General features: G+C 50.7%; 1 protein-coding gene and 1 non-coding gene across 2 annotated transcripts; one reads left to right on the top strand and one right to left on the bottom strand.

Annotated features, from left to right (window-relative positions):
- Positions 1 to 150: 150 nt before the first annotated feature.
- On the bottom strand, positions 151 to 15,514 carry LOC116955225 (dipeptidyl peptidase 1-like). The gene is made up of 7 exons (XM_032976243.2): positions 14,731 to 15,514; positions 10,660 to 10,805; positions 10,239 to 10,438; positions 5,306 to 5,449; positions 4,422 to 4,540; positions 3,067 to 3,198; positions 151 to 2,290 (listed from the first exon to the last, which is right to left on the bottom strand). Exons 1-7 carry the CDS (start codon positions 14,894 to 14,896, stop codon positions 1,782 to 1,784), a joined length of 1,416 nt encoding a protein of 471 aa, XP_032832134.1. The 5' UTR covers positions 14,897 to 15,514; the 3' UTR covers positions 151 to 1,781.
- Positions 15,515 to 16,979: 1,465 nt separating this feature from the next.
- On the top strand, positions 16,980 to 17,061 carry TRNAS-GCU (transfer RNA serine (anticodon GCU)). Its single transcript has one exon. It is a non-coding gene; the product is annotated as a tRNA-Ser (tRNA).
- Positions 17,062 to 20,069: the final 3,008 nt, after the last annotated feature.

The following is a 20,069-nucleotide window of genomic DNA, read 5'->3' as shown; positions in this document are numbered from 1 at the left end:
TCCAGTAGTGGATTCGCAAAGGCCTGTTGCAGTGATTCAGTCCAACGAAATATTTTCTCACGGTACTTTATTTAAAAATTATTTTGCAGTCCTCAAAATGAAACCAAGGAATCCCCCCCCCAGCCCAACACATTAGGTCACAACAATAACCAAATTGAAATGTAAAATTTTATTTTTAAAACAAATCAACATTCACAAACCTTCACCCCACCCCAGAACATAGATCTATGATCAGATTAGCCAGGATTTAAACTACCCTTGAACTTAAGATTCCCTTTAAACGGCACCGCAGCTTCAACAGCACCCGCCGCCCCACGAGTGTGGTGATGGTGCCATAGCCATGCAAATAAGGAGGGGAGAACCAACAACGGGGCACGATAAGAGGGCATCACGGAACTACTGCTGAAATCCCTTGATCTGGCCTCCAGGCAGACAAGCCATACTCCTTGTATATTCCCAACTCAGGAGTGTTTGTCGTATGCCAATTAAGCCAGATTCTCAGGGCTGGATATATCATGCAGCAGGCCTGGTAAGGTTGGTGGCTCGCAGAGATATTAAGAGTTACCGTTAATGCAAGCGAAGCATTTGTGGGGTGTTTGTTTGCAGGCTTTGATTTCCGCTCACAATATAACGACACAGACAATCTCACTAGAGGATTGGACCTCGTGTCCAGCCATCACCACTGCCCTGCCTCACCCACAGTGCCGGCGCTGCTTGTCCGACCCACAGGCGGCACAGAGAGCGGTGGTGACGAGTGGTAACTGGCATCAGGTGAAGCGCGATTCCTTGCCAAGCCAACCGCCCAAAAGGGTCCCTTGTTCCCCCCTCATCCTCACCTCGTACTGCTAACCTATGGAACCAGTCATCAACCCACTCATGCCTTACCCACCAGGTTCGTCTGCAGTGTATTTTAGGTCTATTGCACACGGCTCACCGTACCTTGGCTCCGTGTCGCCGCTGGCGTGAACGAGTTTCAAGGCCGAGCAACTGGAAAGTTCAACGGCGCGCGTCGGAGAACCAGCGGACGTCAAGACGCGCACTCAATGCACATGCAGCAAGCTCTGCAAGGGTGATATGTACACGGCTTCCTCACAAACCTACTTGCTGTACTACCCTCGACAGACATTGACACGGATAGCCGGCAGGTGTGACATGCAACCATCGGAGCCCTCGATTCCGATTCATCAATCGCGCCTCATTAAAGACCACAGAAAAAAAGGCTCGACTCTAAAGAGAGATTGTGTGATCTCCGTGTGAAATATAAGGACCTGAAATGCCTTGGTCACCTGGGAAATGCTGGCTGGATATCTAGAAATACCTGATATGTAAATGTGTTAAAATGATATGCTAAAATAATATTTAAACAATTGCCCATAAGGCCATGACAGTGGAAATTTTGGGGAAACGGTATCCAATAACGCGCATTCCTTTGGGCAACTTATGAGCAACTCTGTCCAGCAATGCCAGAGGGTGAGAGAGTGACGATGTTGCTCTATACAGCGCACAAGCCTGAGTCGTAGTCACGTGACCTCTGCGATCAAATTTAGGGTCACCAATTGAGAACGCGCATTGCGATCAATGCCCCCGTGTGTCAGACTAGCGCCCGCCCGCACGCCGCTGCTGCCGCGTTCAACTTTCAGTGAACCAGTTGTCATCGGGGGGTTTTTCCTAGGCGCTTACACTGCACGCACAACATCCCTTTACGTAACGGGCGCAATGCAAGCGCCGGTGTCACCGGCGTCACCCCCCGCGTCACCCCCCCCCCCCCACCCCCGCCCCACTCACACGTGCGGGATGGGCTTGGCGAAAACGGCGATGCTCTCGATGCCGCACTCGTCGCTCCCGCGCCGAATACGGAAGAATCCCCGCTCCCCCCATTCCTCCCCCCAGCTGTTCTTCACCACCCAGTAGCGCTCGCCCGTGCCCGGCTCCACGCCGTAGCCCACCACCGCCACCGCGTGGTTCGTTTCCTCGAACGGGTTGAAGGAGTCGCGCAGCCCCGTGTGGTGGTACACGCCGCCGCGGTAGTGCAGCAGGTCGTCGTACACCTGCAGGCCGACCGCTAGCGGCCCGTGCGCCACCAGCTCCAGCCGCATGAGCTCATCGTTGCAGGCGCCGTAGTAGCCGCCCACGTAGCCGTAGTGCGCCGCGTAGAAGCGGTAGCAGTCGGCGCGCAGGGGCCGGCACTCGGCGTCGCCGCGCCCCGTGTACGGGTAGCAGCTCTCCTCCACCAGCCCAAAGTCCTGCGCGTACTTGCCGCCGATCAGGTACGGGAAGCCGCCGTCGCAGCCTGGACGGGGAGGGGAGGGCAGGGCAGGGAGGGAGGGAGACTCGAGTCTGTGGTGATCTCCAGTTGCCCAATCTTGGACAACTGGCTCAAAAACGTAACTAAACTAAAGCTAAACCGCTGGTGTGGCCGGATAGAGGGGGCTAAACGGGTATGGCACGGGCCAGAGAAGAGAGGGGCTGATGTGGTACAGGAGGATGTGGAGGCGAGTAGACTTGCCAATGGCTGGTACCAGCGGTGTCAAGATCGGCCTCTGTGGAGGAGGTTCGTGAAGGACGCTGCTGGGCAGTGCAGGGGAGCGATGCTCACAACAACGAGCAGAGCGCCGGGCGGATAAAACGCAGCGAGTTGGCACAGTGAGCTGGTGCATAGCTGGTGCATAGCTGGTGCATAGCTGGTGCATAGCTGGTGCATAGCTGGTGCATAGCTGGTGCATAGCTGGTGCATAGCTGGTGCATAGCTGGTGCATAGCTGGTGCATAGCTGGTGCATCTGCCAGTCATCTCAGTCAACCCATGGCACCTGGGTGTCCCGTGACCTTCCACCAACGGGCGTTCGATAACTCCGTGGCCTCAAAGCGGCACAATCACTACGGTGACGCAACCGCCATTTAGCGGTAAACGGCGTCTGTTGTTGTTGTGAGCTGCATTGTGATGGGTGCACACGGTGCGGGCGAGGCAGTTCGGGGGAGCGAGTGCTCAACGTGGCGTGTGGGTGGAGACGCTCGCTCGCTCCTCCTCTCCTTGACCGAATGTTCGTCATTGCAGGCGTCTGTCTGACCTTGGGAGAACTTGCTGCACGACACAATCTGTTGGGTGCTCAGGATGGGCGTCTGCGACGCGTTGGTCAGGATGCGGATGCGAGCCTCCAGCATGGCCATGGAGGAGAAGGAGTAGCAGCTGCCGCACGATCCTACACACAACACGCGATACAGCAGTGTCCCATAGTGTCCATAGACAATGATAGACAGACTGGTCTCTGGTGAGGTCCATAAACAATGATAGACAGACTGGTCTCTGGTGAGGTCCATAAACAATGATAGACAGACTGGTCTCTGGTGAGGTCCATAGACAATGATAGACAGACTAGTCTCTGATGAGGTCCATAAACAATGATAGACAGACTGGTCTCTGATGAGGTCCATAAACAATGATAGACAGACTGGTCTCTGATGGGTCCATAAACAATGATAGACAGACTGGTCTCTGATGAGGTCCATAAACAATGACAGACAGACTGGTCTCTGATGGGTCCATAAACAATGACAGACAGACTGGTCTCTGGTGAGGTCCATAAACAATGATAGACAGACTGGTCTCTGATGAGGTCCATAAACAATGATAGACAGACTGGTATCTGGTGAGGTCCATAAACAATGACAGACAGACTGGTATCTGGTGAGGTCCATAAACAATGACAGACAGACTGGTCTCTGGTGAGGTCCATAAACAATGATAGACAGACTGGTCTCTGATGAGGTTCATAAACAATGACAGACAGACTGGTCTCTGATGGGTCCATAAACAATGATAGACAGACTGGTTCTCGATTTAAAGCTTTCGTGACTGCAAGGATCCATACTCTTTGGTTCTATTCGGTAAAGTCACGTAGGTAAAAAAATAAAACAACAAAAATCACGACGTTTCGGCCACATCACAAGAGGCCTTCATCAGGTGAAGGGCCCAGACTGTCGAGAAGACAGCGCTGGAGTGAACACAGCCAAGCTCAGACCGCGACCTTTAAGCTGTGTGAGAGGAAACAGAGAGCCTTGACAAAGGAATTAGCATAAAAAATAGCATTTAATTGGCGGACTTAGCATGGTCTCTGATGGGGTCCATAAACAATGATAGACAGACTGGTCTCTGGTGAGGTCCATAAACAATGATAGACAGACTGGTCTCTGGTGAGGTCCATAAACAATGATAGACAGACTGGTCTCTGGTGAGGTCCATAAACAATGATAGACAGACTGGTCTCTGGTGAGGTCCATAAACAATGACAGACAGACTGGTCTCTGATGGGTCCATAAACAATGACAGACTGGTCTCTGATGAGGTCCATAAACAATGACAGACAGACTGGTCTCTGATGAGGTCCATAAACAATGACAGACCGGTCTCAGTGGGACCGCTCACCCTGGTTACGGATGGGAGAGACGTAGTTGATCCCGTTAACGTTCCTCCAGTCCCAGGATGTGGGCAGGGAGGATGCGAGTCGTCGCGTCTCCTCCGTCACCACAGCCGGCTTTGGCCGCCTACAAACGAAGACGCACACGTACACACCATTTCAGATAATCCTTGTCTTCCCTCTGCTAATATTTTCACACCTAGAGGAGGCTCAAGACCAGTCAGATTAATCATCACTGGTGGTGGCCACGAGTGGGAATCGAACTTGGGTCAAATTTAATTCAGGTTCCGTACTTAATTTGGATGAATTCCAGCTGAGGATTATTCGGTTTGCACGTTATACAAACAGCAGAGCTGGTGGGAAAGTGATGCCTTCTACCGTATGGACCAGGGAGCGTCACTCGATGAAGGGGATCTCGGAGGTGGCTCTGTGATGTCCGTTTCCGCGGGTTGTTCTCAACCACAGGGAGATGCAACTGCCCGCTCGAGAGATCCATTTGGACGCTCAAAACTCATGATGAGACACCTAGAGCCCAAATTGGGATTAGCTAATTTTTAAAAATAATTTTACCAGGTAAGGCCCACTGAGCTATTTCACTCTGTTACAGAAGTGACCTGGCCACAAATGACTAAGTGGTTTACCATGGGAAAATGTATAGCAGCCAAATACTCCAAACGCACGTTCCTAAATGTGGACGGGAAAAACCCGGGAGAAAACCCCACGCGACCACTTGGAAAGATACACGCCAGGTTTGTGATCTAACCCACGACCTCCTGTATACCAGGGCGAGGTAGCTAACATCTCACAGCCACCGTGGCGCCGAACTGGGGAGTAACCAACGACGGAGCCCGACAACCTGCGACCCCGTCAGCCTCTCCCTCCCCCGTCTCACCCGTGGATGCGCGACGCGCGCCCACCGGCCCGACGCGTCAGCTCCCCCAGGCTCAGGCCGTCGTAGAGGGGGTAGCGCACGGCACGCCACGAGCGCTGCGCGTCGTTGACCCTCTGCACGAAGGCCGCGTTGTGCTCGTACAGCCTGCGCACGGCACGCGACACGCGACACGCGGTACATGACACACAGCGTGCGATATACGGCGCGCGTTCGGGGAAACCGCAGTGCGCTCGGAACACGGAGCCACGCGCTCACCATGAGCGGTGCAGCACATCTGCACGTATGTCCATACATATGTCGAACTTGTTTTGCAAGTAGACACCCTGGTGTCTACAAACTAAGTTGCCTCTGTGGTAGTAGTTACATTGGAGAAACCAAAACGCCATGTCTCGGACCGCATTCGTGAACACAAAGCAGACCTTAAACACGGTAGGACCAACAACTCGGCCGTGGCAGATCATTGTTATAATTCAGTAGGCTCACATGACATTGACTTCTCCAAGACAGAGGTTCTTTGTAAGCCATCTGGCTACCGTGAGAGATTCGTTCATGAGGCTATCCACATATACAAACACAGAGACAATTTCAACCGAGAAGATGGATTCTGGCTTCGCAATCATTGGAAGGATTAGATAAACCATTTCAGGTCTTAATTGATTGTTCATGCTTACAGTGGCTTTCAGACAGCATACATTAATTTTTCGTCTCCCCCCTCCTCTTTTCAGAACATAGATGGACTCGTCCTTCTAAATAAACTGTCAAATCGCTGCGCGTGGCGCTGACGTTTTTTTATAAATAAACCGTTTAAAAATAAATAAATAAACGCGAACCACCACTTCTTTCAAATGTTTATTGCCGTTGGTTTTTCACACCTGATGACGACCGTTTGTGTTATGGTCGAAACGTCGTGAGAATTTTTTAAATATATATTTTTATTATTTTATTGTTTCCCTTCAACGTGACTTTACCGAAAGAGCTAAGACTATTTGTTTTGCACCGTACGCAGCCGACCGGCAGCCGACCGTGCTAATCGGAGGTGACGGAGGAGACACGACCGCCCCCCCCCCCACCCCTGTGCATGACGCCAAGCGGCAGCTCGCTTGGCGAATGGTGACAGAGGATGGTACAGAACTAATAGGTAACAGAAGAAGAAGTGTACAATACGTCTCGGTCCCACCTTTGTCCCTCGACACACAAACAATAAAGATTTATATTTACACATCAGCCCCACAACTTTCTGGGACGTATTTCTTTTCCAGAAGTATCGGTTTCGTACAAAGCAAATGCTGCACCTGGTTTTGATATTCAGCGTCTCATTGGCATCTTCAGGCTTGCCAAAAGCAATGTCGGGTAAGGACACGGGGGTCCTAGATTGACGCAGAGGTAGGTTCCTGTTGATCTTCCCTTGTAAATAAAACAAGAGAGAAGATGTTGCCATGCTTGGGAAAGATGACCCAGGCGGGTGATGTGATGCCACACTTACCAGCGGACTAGGATGACAAAGACCCTCCGAGACACCAACACACGGATACACACAGATAATGAAAGATCCCCCACGTGGCCTACTCAGGCTGTTTGTATGTAAGTTGAACTTATTTGACACCCCATGTAGCCAACCGTGCTCATCGGAGGTGCGGGGAAGGACAACAAACTAAACACAAAAAGTGCTGTGGAGCGAGTACCTCTGAGGGCTGTGTACGAAGCAGAGTTGTGGCAAGCACCATGCCTCACTGGCACCACGCCCGCCCCGCTTCCCAGTGCTGATATTTTACACACTGCATAAGGTACTCATTTGAGACTGAGACCATCTATGGAAAGGTTCAGGACCGGCTCAGAGCGAGAATCGAAACCCCGGTTTGCCGGGTTTGGAGCGCAGCACAATAACCGCAGCGCTAAGCGATGCACTCTCCACCTACATAAACTAATTCCCACTCGCACTCACTCACAAACAGCTGCAGGGCCAATCATTAATTCCATTCCGCCCAACCCCCCACCTCGCATCGTCTTTCTCCGACTCGGCGATCTTCGCTGGCCAAGCCTGGCAAGTGCCAACTCTGGCAAGCGCCAACTCTACCGTGGGATGACCTTGCGGGCCAAAGCCTCAATCTGGGTCCGATTCTTCAGCGTGCTTTGCCTTTTTCTCCCCCAGTTCTATTCCAATCGTATTGCCAAGGTCCAGGCGCAGCCCAGCAATTGCTTCCTCGTGCCGCTGCTGGCAGAAGGGCTCTCTGCGAGGGGGGGCGGCTGTGGCGAGCCCCTCCACGGGGGACCTGAACAGGTCACACGTTTCACTGCCCCTGACAACAGGAGACCACCGTCAACAACCCACGTCCCATCAACAACAACGACCCCACGTGGAACAAGGTGTGGGGGATATTTCTCCGAATAATCGGAAGGATCAAGGACTCCACCAAACCGGGAATGCGGGGAGGTGCAAACCCTCAGGCGTACATCACGGACGGCAGGCCTCATTACAACCACGCATTGTGCTCTGGTGGAACGAGCGGATCGCTCCACTCGGTCACCGTCCCAGACACCGTGGAATAGCTCGCAGCATTAAACAGGCCACTGTAGACCTGCTGCTGCTCTTTCCAAATGCCAAGCGAATGACACACGGTGGTGCTGGCAAGGTCAGAACACTCGGGACTCCACAATCGGAAAGTTACGACTCAATATCCCGGGGTCATGCGATTCGACTCAACCAATCATCTCCCCCACGGTCAATAAAATGGGAGTTACCGCTTTCAGTGGTTGACCCATGCTCTGTGGCTCCCTCCAGTGTCACGTGGGGTGTTCAACAATGCCTCAGGGCCGCCAATGGAAATGGGCATTGGGAGTTTGAACAGGGAGATGCGATCTAGCTGACAGGTGAAAGCGGATAAAGCTTCAGCACAACTCCATTCGGACTCTCCACAGATGAATACAACGTCTACTCCATCAGCCTGTTGGCTTCCCAGTCAAATATCAAACAACACTTTTCCCAGTTCAGTGTTGTTGTCCTGCCCCCGCAGCTCCGATTAGCACGGTTGGCTATGTACGGTGCGAAAGAAGTTCAGCACACACACACGTATAAGCAGCGTGTGCTTAAGTGAACCTCTGCAGTGATTATGACCTTCTGGGTCTCATCAGCATACTGCTGCATTACCCGACGTCATTGGCAAGAGCTCGCCATGTAAAATAATGGACTCCCACCCCCGCCCCATCCTCGTTCAATGAAAAAGACGTCAACGCCGGACACATTTGGCGTCTCTGCGGAGCGTCGTTCATCCGATGAGCTCACGCACCCATCGGGGGAAAAATAAAATCCATTCTGAAAGAGGAAGGCGGAAGCCAGACAGCGCAGAGCGCAAACAGCTGATGTAAGTGCGTCAAGCCAGACCAGGCTGTGTAATGGGAAAGCCAATTTGTTATCTGCACATTGGACTGCGGGCACCCGCCCCGCAGACACATAAAACGACCAGAGATTAAGATCCTGCACCGTATCGCCAGAGCTCGAGGCGACTATCTATTTAAGGGCAGCATGCCACAGACAAAGGGGGGCTAGCAGGGGGAGGGGGGGGTGTCTAGAACCACGCCCAGCTCACCTTTGTCTCCATCCAGCAGTGGATAATACCAAAAGGAGGTGTACATATGCACATGTACAGACACGGGTTCTGTGATGAAGGTCTATAAACTATAAAATATATTTTTTGAGACCGGTGTTTGATGATGGGGTCTCTAAGACAGCGATAACCCGACAGACCGGTCTCCGTTCCGACATTATTACACATTTAATATTATATATTTAAATAAAGATAAGCCGTAGGCGAACGCAGCCTCATTACCCCAACCTCCTCCGCAAACCGCGCTGAACAACGTCGCTTGGGAAACTCGTGACCTAAAGCAACAGCTTCACGCAGATAACCAAGTGCGTGAGGTTGAGTCAACTAAAATCTGTTTTCGCTTCCTCTTACAAATGGCAGTTTAGGGCAGTTTAGGAAACGATAACAACTTGTGCGTATTCACGGTGGGTGGCTATGCCCACTTCCCCTTTTTTGGGGACCCCCCCCCCTCGCTCCCTCTTTACATCTTTTTTGGAAAATGGAAACAATAAGATTGGGTCACAGTCACGAAAACATCAAAAATACTGAAGTGTGCTGAGCTACGCTGCATCGCTGTTTCCTGCACTTCTCACAGTGAGTCGTTGCGAGGCACAGTGAGTCACAGTGAGTCACAGTGAGTCCTTGTGAGTCACAGCGAGTCACAGCGAGTCACAGCGAGTCAGTGAGTCCTTGTGAGTCCTTGTGAGTCACAGCGAGTCACAGCGAGTCACAGCGAGTCACAGCGAGTCACAGTGAGTCGTTGTGAGTCACAGTGAGTCCTTGTGAGTCACAGTGAGTCACATTGAGTCACAGCGTGTCACAGCGAGTCACAGCGTGTCACAGCGAGTCACAGCGTGTCACAGCGTGTCACAGCGAGTCACAGCGAGTCACAGCGAGTCACAGTGAGTCACAGCGAGTCACAGCTTGTCACAGTGAGTCACAGTCAACTGTAAAGGTCCATCAACTTCACACGGAACAGAAAATGGGCCATTGCAGAATGTGATTTGTTTTTTACCGTACAGACCAAAAAGCGTTCAGTATTTACTGTGTGCATGGCGTGCTGAGCTGTGGCCAGTTGGATGGTTGGTCTCGAGGGGCCGTCGGTACCCGCATCCTCCACCTCACCTATCACACACCCCCCCCCCTTTTATTAGCCGGCTCGGTCCGGCTAAGTACGAATTATGGATATGCAGGGTCAGGCGGACGTATGTCAAAATTCTTTCACACCGTATGTAGCCAACCGTGTTAATTGGAGGTGCGACAGCCGGCATTTAACTTTAGATCAGCCCCGAGGCCTGCACTGCCGCCGGACAATCACAGCGTCGACGCACGCTGTCCCCGTGGTCTCTCACCGCGTGCTGGGAGCCTCCTGGACGCTCCACTGGGAGCCCACGCCCCCCTCTTCTCCCCCTGCTGCCTCCGCTCCTCTCCACGACCGCGGCTTCACTCGGCGGCCCCTGAAGCAGGCCCAGTTTCGGCCCAGCACGTCGTGCACCCAGCCGGCCCGCGTCTCCGCGCACAGGCTCGTCACGACGGTGCCCACCTGAGTGAACTGACGGGCGGGTGAGAAGGGAGAGAGAAGGAGATATGAGAGACGGAGAGAATACGTCAGATGCGGAGACTCAAGTGCTCGGGCCCGGACTCCGGAATTCGTCAGTGAAGTAACAAGGCAACCGATGACGGGGGATTCCTGTTCTACCATGTTCTACGTGGAGAGACAAGTGTGTGGGAAGGCCGCGTACGGTTGCCTTGCGAGCGACAGTCGGTGCTTACGTTGAAGAAGGCGAACCACTTGTACCCGGCGAGCACCACCTCGAAGCCCTGGTTGTAGATGATGGTGAACGTTCCCTGGTTTCCCTTCTCGTCGGCCGCCACGTTCATCTTGAGCAGGTGCAGCCGTACCACCTGCACGGCCTTGCCTGCGTGGGGACACAACGAGCGTTACGGGGCTGGGTCGCCCTGGGCATACACAACGCAGGTTCATTACACGCAAAAAAGCGCATTGCCACAAATGAACCACGATAGCTCGCCGACGTCGTCAAGAAGCATGAACTATCATCTCGCAAATTCCGGTCATCCTCGCAGCGGTGGCTTTTGGCTAACCACTGAACAAAGATGGTCACCGCATTGCGCGCTTCTGCGGCTGTCTGGAACGCTTTTCCTTCTGGTATTAGGAAGCCACTGGAGCTGTGCAACTTGTAAATCTAAATTGAAAACTCATTTCATTAGAATTGCTTTTTGTGTTCAGTGTTCCTGTCCTTTCCCCGCACCTCCCACGTACGGTGCTAAAGAAGTTAAACACACACACACACACAAGTTGGGTGCACCTGGCATCCACACGCAGCTGCATCTCAAGACACTGTAGACTAGCAATAGTGGATGGGTGACATTTCGTGCACGTGGCTCTTATTAACGAATGTGTTGACTTTTACGTTCATGTGCAGCTCTCTCACCCATGCGGTGACACCTGTTCCAGTAGTGGCCCAGACGGCTCTACATTTGGCATTTGTGACCGAGGTGGAAGGAATTGATTTGAGACCTCGTGTGCAACTTAATTACAGTAAACTGTGGACTTTTCCTGATAAAAATAGTTGATTTGTATATTTTTCGTTATTTACTAACCTTTCCTATACTTTTCAATTCTGCCATGCGTTTGTATTGTTGTCGAAACTTTCTGACCCGCCCCTATCTCCTGGACATCGGTGAAAAAGAGCTTTAGAGCTCATCGGATTCCTCCAGAATAACCATTCTCAGAGACCTCGGCTAAGAAATGTCCGGGATGGGTCTGCGGAAAATGGCGATTGGTGGCTGCACAGCCCCTAGGCGACAGGCAAAACGGATCGGTGTGAGATTCACGGTGTCCTCCACATCGCTTTACTCCACGCCGCGAATGCGATAGGGCCAGGCTGCCAAACGCACCTCAGATGCAGGACCCTCATCGAAACGAGTGTTGAGACTCTGTGGAATGTTCCTGCACAGACACCGCTCCACACCAGTGTCCTCAGAGGCAACACAAAGACGCAGCCCTCCCTCCCTCCCTCCCCTAACAGCATGTGATTAGAACTCAAATGAAGTCGCGAGAAGTACGGGGCGCTTCAAAAAATAAAAGTTTTAACACTTCTGAGAATTTGCAACGATACCACGGGAAATGTTCCGACTGCGGGCTCTGGACACCACCTGGAGAAGATTCCAGGCACGTGTTGACAACGATGGCGATCAAGTGGGGAGAGACGCTTTCACTTCTGTGAAGCTATTAACGTTACATTTGTTATCACGTTACAGTGTAGCAGTATTATTAGCCGTTCTTTTCCCATTAAAAACGGTAGTCCCATATAAGTTGTTAAACATTTATTAAAGCACCCTGTTATTTAATGAATATGTTGATACAATGTACTTATTATATACTTCCCCCCAGAGGAGACATCTCACTTTGTAGGTATGTCCTGATCGATTTGTACACTCACATCTCATTATTCACATTATCTGGCTGCTATACATTTACACGTGAAGATTAGCCCCCTTCGTTGGGCTACCATTTGTGACCAGATCACTTCTGGAAAAGAAGCTGTACAGCTTCGTGGGCTTTACCTGGTCAGAGAAAACAAATAGTTTAGTTGTATTTGCAGTTATATTCGTTATTTGTTTACCTTGCACATACATTGCCCTCCTATCGTGTTTTTGTATTTGTTGTTATAACCCCGCCAAGGCCGTAGCCATGGGGGGGGGGGGGGGGAAATCTTCTAGAGGGTCTGGAGGTCCCAGCCCAGAAAAAAAAATCTTCATTTGAAAACCAATTTCCTGCCATTTCCTGCATAAAATATTTTTTTAAAATTCACTAACACATAGGGTGGACTTTTTATTGATCTTTTACAATAATGTTTGCTAGTGTACATTACTATTCATATTCTTAGCTCTTTCGGTAAAGTCACGTTGAAGGGAAACAATAAAATAATAAAATATATATAAAACAATAAAAAAAAATCTCACGACGTTTCGACCATAACACAAACGGTCGTCATCAGGTGTTAGGGATTAAAGTACAACCACAATGATGACGACCGTTTGTGTTATGGTCGAAACGTCGTGAGAATTTTTATTGTTTTATATATAATTTAGTATTTTGTTTTCCTTCAACGTGACTTTACCGAAAGAGCTAAGAATATGAATTACTGCAGTCACGAAAGCTTTAAATCAAAAGTGTACATTACTGTTTTTTTATTTTTTTACATTTTCTTGTTTCATTGTATTTAATGGCAGAGGTTAGGGATTAAAGTACAACCACAATCATATAAACAGAAATATATTTTATAGAAATATATTGGGGGGGACATTTTGAGCATATTGGAAGATTGGGGGGATGTGTCCCCCCCAATATTCAATATATATTATAATTACGGCTTTGAACCTCGCCCCTACCGAACATCTCTGAAAAATCGCTTTATAGCTCATCGGATTCCTCCAGTCGACAAAGATTCAGTTTCTAAAAGAGTTGTGTACCGAATACCAGCCAGTCAGAGACACAATTAGATCAACAAACACATTATCAAAGTCTGCTAGACCATGAGGAATGTACTCACTCGAGCTGCACCATTTATGTAAAAGTTGTAAAGATTAAGTGCCGTGAAGTGGCAGGGCCCCAACGCCTCTAAGTGGGCATCTTAGGGGGCATCTTAGGGGCCACTTAGGGGGTCTCTTAGGGGGCATCTTAGGGGTCTCTTAGGGGGTCTCTTAGGGGCATCTTAGGGGGTCTCTTAGGTGGTCTCTTAGGGGCCAATTAGGGGGTCTCTTAGGGGGCATCTAAGGGGGTCACTTAGGGGGTCTCTTAGGGGCCACTTAGGGGGTCTCTTAGGGGCCACTTAGGGGGTCTCTTGGGGGGTCTCTTAGGGGCCAATTAGGGGGTCTCTTAGGGGCCACTTAGGGGGTCTCTTAGGGGCATCTTAAGGGGTCTCTTAGGGGGTCTCTTAGGGGGTCTTTTGGGGGCCACTTAGGGGGTCTCTTAGAGGGTCTCTTAGGGGCCACTTAGGGGGTCTCTTAGGGGCCACTTAGGGGGTCTCTTAGGGGGTCTCTTAGGGGCCACTTAGGGGGTCTCTTAGGGGGTCTCTTAGGGGGTCTCTTAGGGTCCACTTAGGGAGTCTCTTAGGGGTCTCTTATGGGCCACTTAGGGGGTCTCTTAGGGGGTCTCTTAGGGGCCACTTAGGGGGCCACTTAGGGGGTCTCTTAGGGGCCACTTAGGGGGTCTCTTAGGGGCATCTTAGGGGGTCTCTTAGGGGCTCTCTAAGGGGGCCTCTTAGGGGGCCCCTTAGGGGGGTCTCTTAGGGGGGCCACTTAGGGGGGTCTCTTAGGGGGCCACTTAGGGGGTCTCTAAAGGGGCCACTTAGGGGGTCTCTTAGGGGCCACTTAGGGGGTCTCTTAGGGGGCCACTTAGGGGGTCTCTAAAGGGGCCTCTTAGGGGGCCTCTTAGGGGGCCTCTTAGGGGGTCTCTTAGGGGGCCACTTAGGGGGGTCTCTTAGGGGGGTCTCTTAGGGGGCCTCTTAGGGGGCCTCTTAGGGGGCCTCTTAGGGGGGTCTCTTAGGGGCATCTTAGGGGCCTCTTAGGGGGTCTCTTAGGCGGGTCTCTTAGGGGGGTCTCTTAGGGGGATCTCTTAGGGGGGCCTCTTAGGGGGGTATCTTAGGGGGGCCTCTTAGGGGGGTCTCTTAGGGGGGTCTCTTAGGAAAGTCTCTTAAGGGGGGTCTCTTAGGGGGGTCTCTTAGGGGGGTCTCTTAGGAAAGTCTCTTAGGGGGGGTCTCTTAGGGGGGGTCTCTTAGGGGGGTCTCTTACCCCCCCCCCCCACCAACTCCTCCTCACCTGCTGACTCGCAGTCCACTTGGGGTCCGGAGTTGAGCGGCCCGACCTCCATCTCCCACGTGCCCACGAGGTCCTCGAACGTGCAGTTCACGGGCAGGTCTGCCCCGGCCTGACCGGGCAGCAGCAGCAGCAGCGGCAGGAGCAGCAGCAGCGGGGTCCTCGCCATGGCGAACGTGGCCAGCGCAGTGGCCGGGGGAGGCAGCGAGCGAGGCGGTGGTGCAGCTGCCGCTGTGGGGAGACAAAGGCGGACCCGGCACACAAACACAGAGCCGGGCTCTGCTCGCCGCGCCTGCACTGGGACAAAGTGGAAGGATCGATTCCTCGAAGCTTCGATTTCCTCTCTTTAAGTCTTCGTCGCAACGAATCGATTCCCGTGCGCGTGACACAGGGCGTTGTTGGGGAGCGGTGGCGCGGTGGTTAGCGCTACGCTGCGCTGCGAACCTGGCGAGGCCGAGTTCGGATTCCCGATCACGGCCAACACCGGTGACGATTATTCGAACCGGTCGTGCGCCTCCCCTAGGTGGACTCAGCCTCAAATGAGTACCCGGTGCGAGTCGCAGGGTTCAGATGCGCTCCTGTCGGGTTTTTCTCTTCTCCGTTGTCACGTTCTGACCCCGTGCCCCTCCTGGACATCTGTTTAAAACAAGAGCTTTGTAGCTCATCGGATTCTCCCGGCCACCGTACAAATAACGATTTTGATTACGAATGAACGAGATTAATCGATGCTCTCCATCAGAGATAAAGAATCGATTCCTCCCTCCACCCGCTCCCGTTGGAGCGCGTGCGGCGCACAGCTGATCGGCGTCGCGTCACGTGGCCACGGTCGGCCATCTTGCGTAGGGGGAATCCGAAGAGCTGTGAAGCTCTTGAGGAAGGAAGTCCAGGACGCGGTCACGGGGTCACAACGTCACAACTACAAACAAATACAAAACACAAACTATGGGAGTGCGAAGTATAGGGAAGGTTAGCAAGTCACTTTAAAATATATTTAAAATCTAACTAAACTATGTATTATTTTATCTTAGGTAAAGCGACGTGGTGGTGGCCATGTATTTATAATAATTATAAATAAAGATTACAGCGTCGTTCGTGCAAAAGTTAATCTCACAAACCACTGCACAAATACAACGCGGCAGTGGTGCAAGATAAACAACAGGGCCGTCAGAAGGCGACGTTTCGGGCAGCGGGCCTTCATCAGGGCACACAGGGCAGAGTGGATTATGAGAGATGGTTTTCATTAGCGACAGTGTTTTTTGTTAATGAATGTAGAGTTTACGCCATGGGGCCTCATGAGAATTACCTTTTAAAATGTTTTTTTATGATCAGTTTTTAAAATGGCAAATGAAGTTCGCTTCCAGTAACTTTGTTTTTCAATTCGCATAAGAACCTACCGATTGTTTTATATTTGCATACGCAGTTAGCTAATAGCTATTATGTAATTACTAATAGCTATTAGGTAACTTAATAGCTATTAGGTAACTACTGTACTTCATAAGCTCGCTGAAAATCTGGGAATCAGAAAAAAAAACCCATTCTCATCAGGCCCCACGATTCTTATCCTCTTTCTCTTGCCTCTCTGCTTTACTTAAAGGGCTCTAAGAAATGGCCATTTCCCGAAACGTCGCCTATGGGGCCGTCCATAAATGACGTCACGCACCTAGGGTGGGGGTCGGACATTTGTGACGATGTGTGACGGGGAGGTGGGGGTGAGAAATGTGACGTCACATCAAAATGCGCAACTTTAAATAAATATAGACAACACGTTATACTTGATTAAATAGACTTTTTAATGAATGTTCAGAGTGCAGCGCCACATTAAATACGCACTACAATGACGATAGTTTAAAGCGATTTGAAGCATGTTTTATATATTTGGGGGGGGGGGGGCAGAGCTTGTGACGTCATATTTGAGGGGGGTTCTGACTTTTTTGTGACGTCGTGTGACGATGGGGGGGGGGGGGTCAAAAATCGTCAAAAATCGCGTGACGTAATTTATGGACGGCCCCCAAGGTTCTTTAAGAAACTTTGTCTTTGTTGTGTATATCTAAAGCCACTGTTGTTGGAACAAGTGGGAGCACGGCTCAGTCAACCCCCTAACACCTGGGTTCTGTCCTGTGACCTGTCAGCAGCAAGACTTGCGCACTGCACGCGGCCTCAAAGTGCACCTAGCCTGGCACAAGTGCCGTGAAGTGGCATCACCACCATGAAGTGGCGAATAGTAGCTGACGGTGTGTGCCATGAAGCGTGGGGACGAGGTGGCCGAGTGGTTAAGGCGATGGACTGCTAATCCATTGTGCTCTGCACGCGTGGGTTCGAATCCCACCTTCGTCGCGAACACTTTTTTTTATTATCGATCCTGAGCTCTCATCGCCATGAATACATTCTCACTGATTGTGACTCTCGGCTCCCAGGAGCAACGCTGGCCATGCCAATGTAACCAATGTGGTTGGCCATAATAGAGGGTTTTTGGGTTAGATCGCGTAAATATATAAATGTGTCGTGAAAGCCACCACCACCCGACACGGCCAACTAAGAAAGGCTGTCGCCTGATGAAGCTTGCCACAAATTTGGCTGTCGCCTGATGAAGCTAGTTGTAATTACTGGCGAAACGTCGTACTCAGATTGTAAATGTTGTGGCTTGGCTCTCCAACACAACCGGTTAGTGCTGTACTAGTTTACTACACTATACACTACACTATACACTACACTATACACTACACTATACACTACACTATACACTAGTGCTGTACTAGTATACTACACTATACACTACACTATACACTAGTGCTGTACTAGTATACTACACTATACACTACATTAGACACTACACTATACACTACACTATACACTAGTGCTGTACTAGTGACGAATTGGCCACGTTCTGATGACGTGACAACCCTTACTAGTTGGCTGTGTCGGGTGGTGGCGGGTTTAACGACACAACATTTATATATTTACGCGATCTAACCCAAAAAAACCTCTGTTCCGGATGATATTTGTCGCGAAAGTCTCCGTGTGAAACCAGTGTGGTAGTGTTACTCATAAATGTTGAAGGGTCACGGTTAGCTGAGGATAAATGGGAGGTGCGTTAGTCCACGCCCTTCATCAACCTGCGTTCCTCCATGGATTTGTGATCGACGAGGCCCCCGAACAGCTCCTTACTGATCAGGGGCGACATTTTTCATCGGGAAACTCCTACGGGATGTGTGCGAGGCGCCGGGCACAAAAAAGAAGCGCGCTTCCCCATACAAATCCTCAGATGGATGGCGCGGTGGAACGGCTGAACAGAACGAGAACGTCCATGCTCTGCCAGGTTGTAGGTGAGGCCCCCACGTGCCTCCACGGGATTGTTCCCCTTTCCCCTCGTGCCCAGCCTCATCCGCCCATAGAACCCCAGTTGGGTAAAACCCCCACGGGCGTGCCCGACCAACCCGCGTCCTCGCAGACCACGCTCGACCGAGACTATTGGAAGCACGCACAGCGGCAATGGCGAGCACGGCCGAAGGCCCAGGCCGCCAACGAGCGGGACGGCGAGGCGTGGGGGTTCACGCACTCGCCTGGGCGGTAGGCGACGAGGCCCGGTTGAGTTGCCCGCAGGTCCCATTACGGACGTCTCCCAAACGGCGCCGACCGTGGCAGGGCCCGGTGGAAATCGTGGAAGTAAATCGGCCGCGATGCGTCCCCATTGGTTTGTTCACCCTTCGCGTCTCAATGCCCTACGAAACTCCGTCGTCACGCAAGCACCTCATCTCCATGTCCTGTTACACCGCCCGGGCTCTTAGGGTGTCCGACAAGCCACAGCAGCCGCCCGGAGAAATGGAATCACTTTGTGCATGCTCCTGTGCCACCCACTTTGTGCATGCTCCTGTGCCACCCACAGGACTGAGCCACAATGCGGACAACTCACTGCTGGACCCTGGAGCATACTCCGATTCGTCAATAAGGACCCGTGCAAGATGCGTGCGGTTGCGCTAACACTGTTCCTGACGCTCCAGGTGGCCGCTACACCTCGTTGTTCCCACAGTCTTGTTAATGTTTACCTATTTGTGAGAGTCGTTGATCGATTACATAATTGACAAATGTTTCACCACTTTAGTCCACCGTGGTGTTGAATAGATCAGTATTGATCTATTACATAATTGCATTCACCCCCACCTCCGATCTCGAATCCTGATGGGGTTCAACAACGATGACGTCACCCTGCACTATTTAAGACCTGAAGCAGGTGGATGGCTTCACTATTCTGGCAAATCGCCCGAAGATGCTGGATGTAATTAAAAGCGAAACGTCGGACTAAAATTGTAAATGTTATGGAGTCACTCTTCAACACACCGGTGGGCTAAAGTAGTGAACTATTTTGTCTTTTGTCAACGTGACACTTTTTTTACTGATTGGCCGTGTCGGGTGGTGGAGGGTTGCGACACATTCATAAATAACGCGATCTAACTCAAAAACCTTTATTATGAATAACACTTTACATACGTTCGATAAGAGGTTATGGAGTCGCAGTTTTTCAAATAATATTTATCCCCATTTTTAAAAAGAGTGGTTGAGGCATCATTCCATGATTGCGGTTTTTAATTTCTGTGTAGAGATTTTGTCTTGGGAGGTTTCACCTTCAAACTGCGAAGGGCAGTGTTGACTTGTGCAGTCTGCCATCTGCACTTGACAGCCAGTCCGATTCCTGGGCTAAACATTTTGCGTTTTGCTAAAGAGATCTGCATATAGCTCCTCCACTAATTTTAAAATATCTCAATCACGAGCTGTGGTTTTCTCGTCCTGAATTGCCAATCATCAACCTCCCGTTTCCTGCTTTCAAGCTCCCATTGCTTCTAAATTTCGATTTAAAGCTTTCGTGACTGCAAGGATTCATCTTCTTTGGTTCTTTCGGTAAAGACACGTAGAATGAGAATAAAATAATACATTGATAAAATAAAATAACACAATAATATTCTCACGACGTTTCGCTTGTGTTGTGGCCGAAACGTCGTGAGAATATGATTGTGTTATTTTATTTTATCAATTTATTATTTTATTCTCATTTTACGTGACTTTACCGAAAGAACCAAAGAAGATGAATCCCATTGCTTCGTTCATCGTTGTGCAGTGTTCCCTCCTTTCTTTTCCTCATCATTTCACGGAGATCACAGTGATGGAAAGAAAGTCGTTGCCATCCACAATAAATGATAGAACCAAGAGGAAAACTGGCATCAGAACTATTTACAGCTGTAAGTTGTGTTCATTTGTACACCTCATCACCATTACATTTATTTGATTTGAAAGACGGATACATTATTTGACAAGTTAATGGTTTCCACATTTTTTATTGGTATAAAAAC

Source organism: Petromyzon marinus, chromosome 58 (genome assembly GCF_048934315.1).
Source record: "Petromyzon marinus isolate PM22_M1 ecotype Great Lakes invasive population chromosome 58, UKy_Petmar_22M1.pri1.0, whole genome shotgun sequence".
Taxonomy (NCBI): Eukaryota; Metazoa; Chordata; class Hyperoartia; order Petromyzontiformes; family Petromyzontidae; genus Petromyzon; species Petromyzon marinus.
The sequence above is the reverse complement of the archived record's forward strand: the minus strand, read 5'-3'. Positions and strand labels throughout refer to the sequence as shown.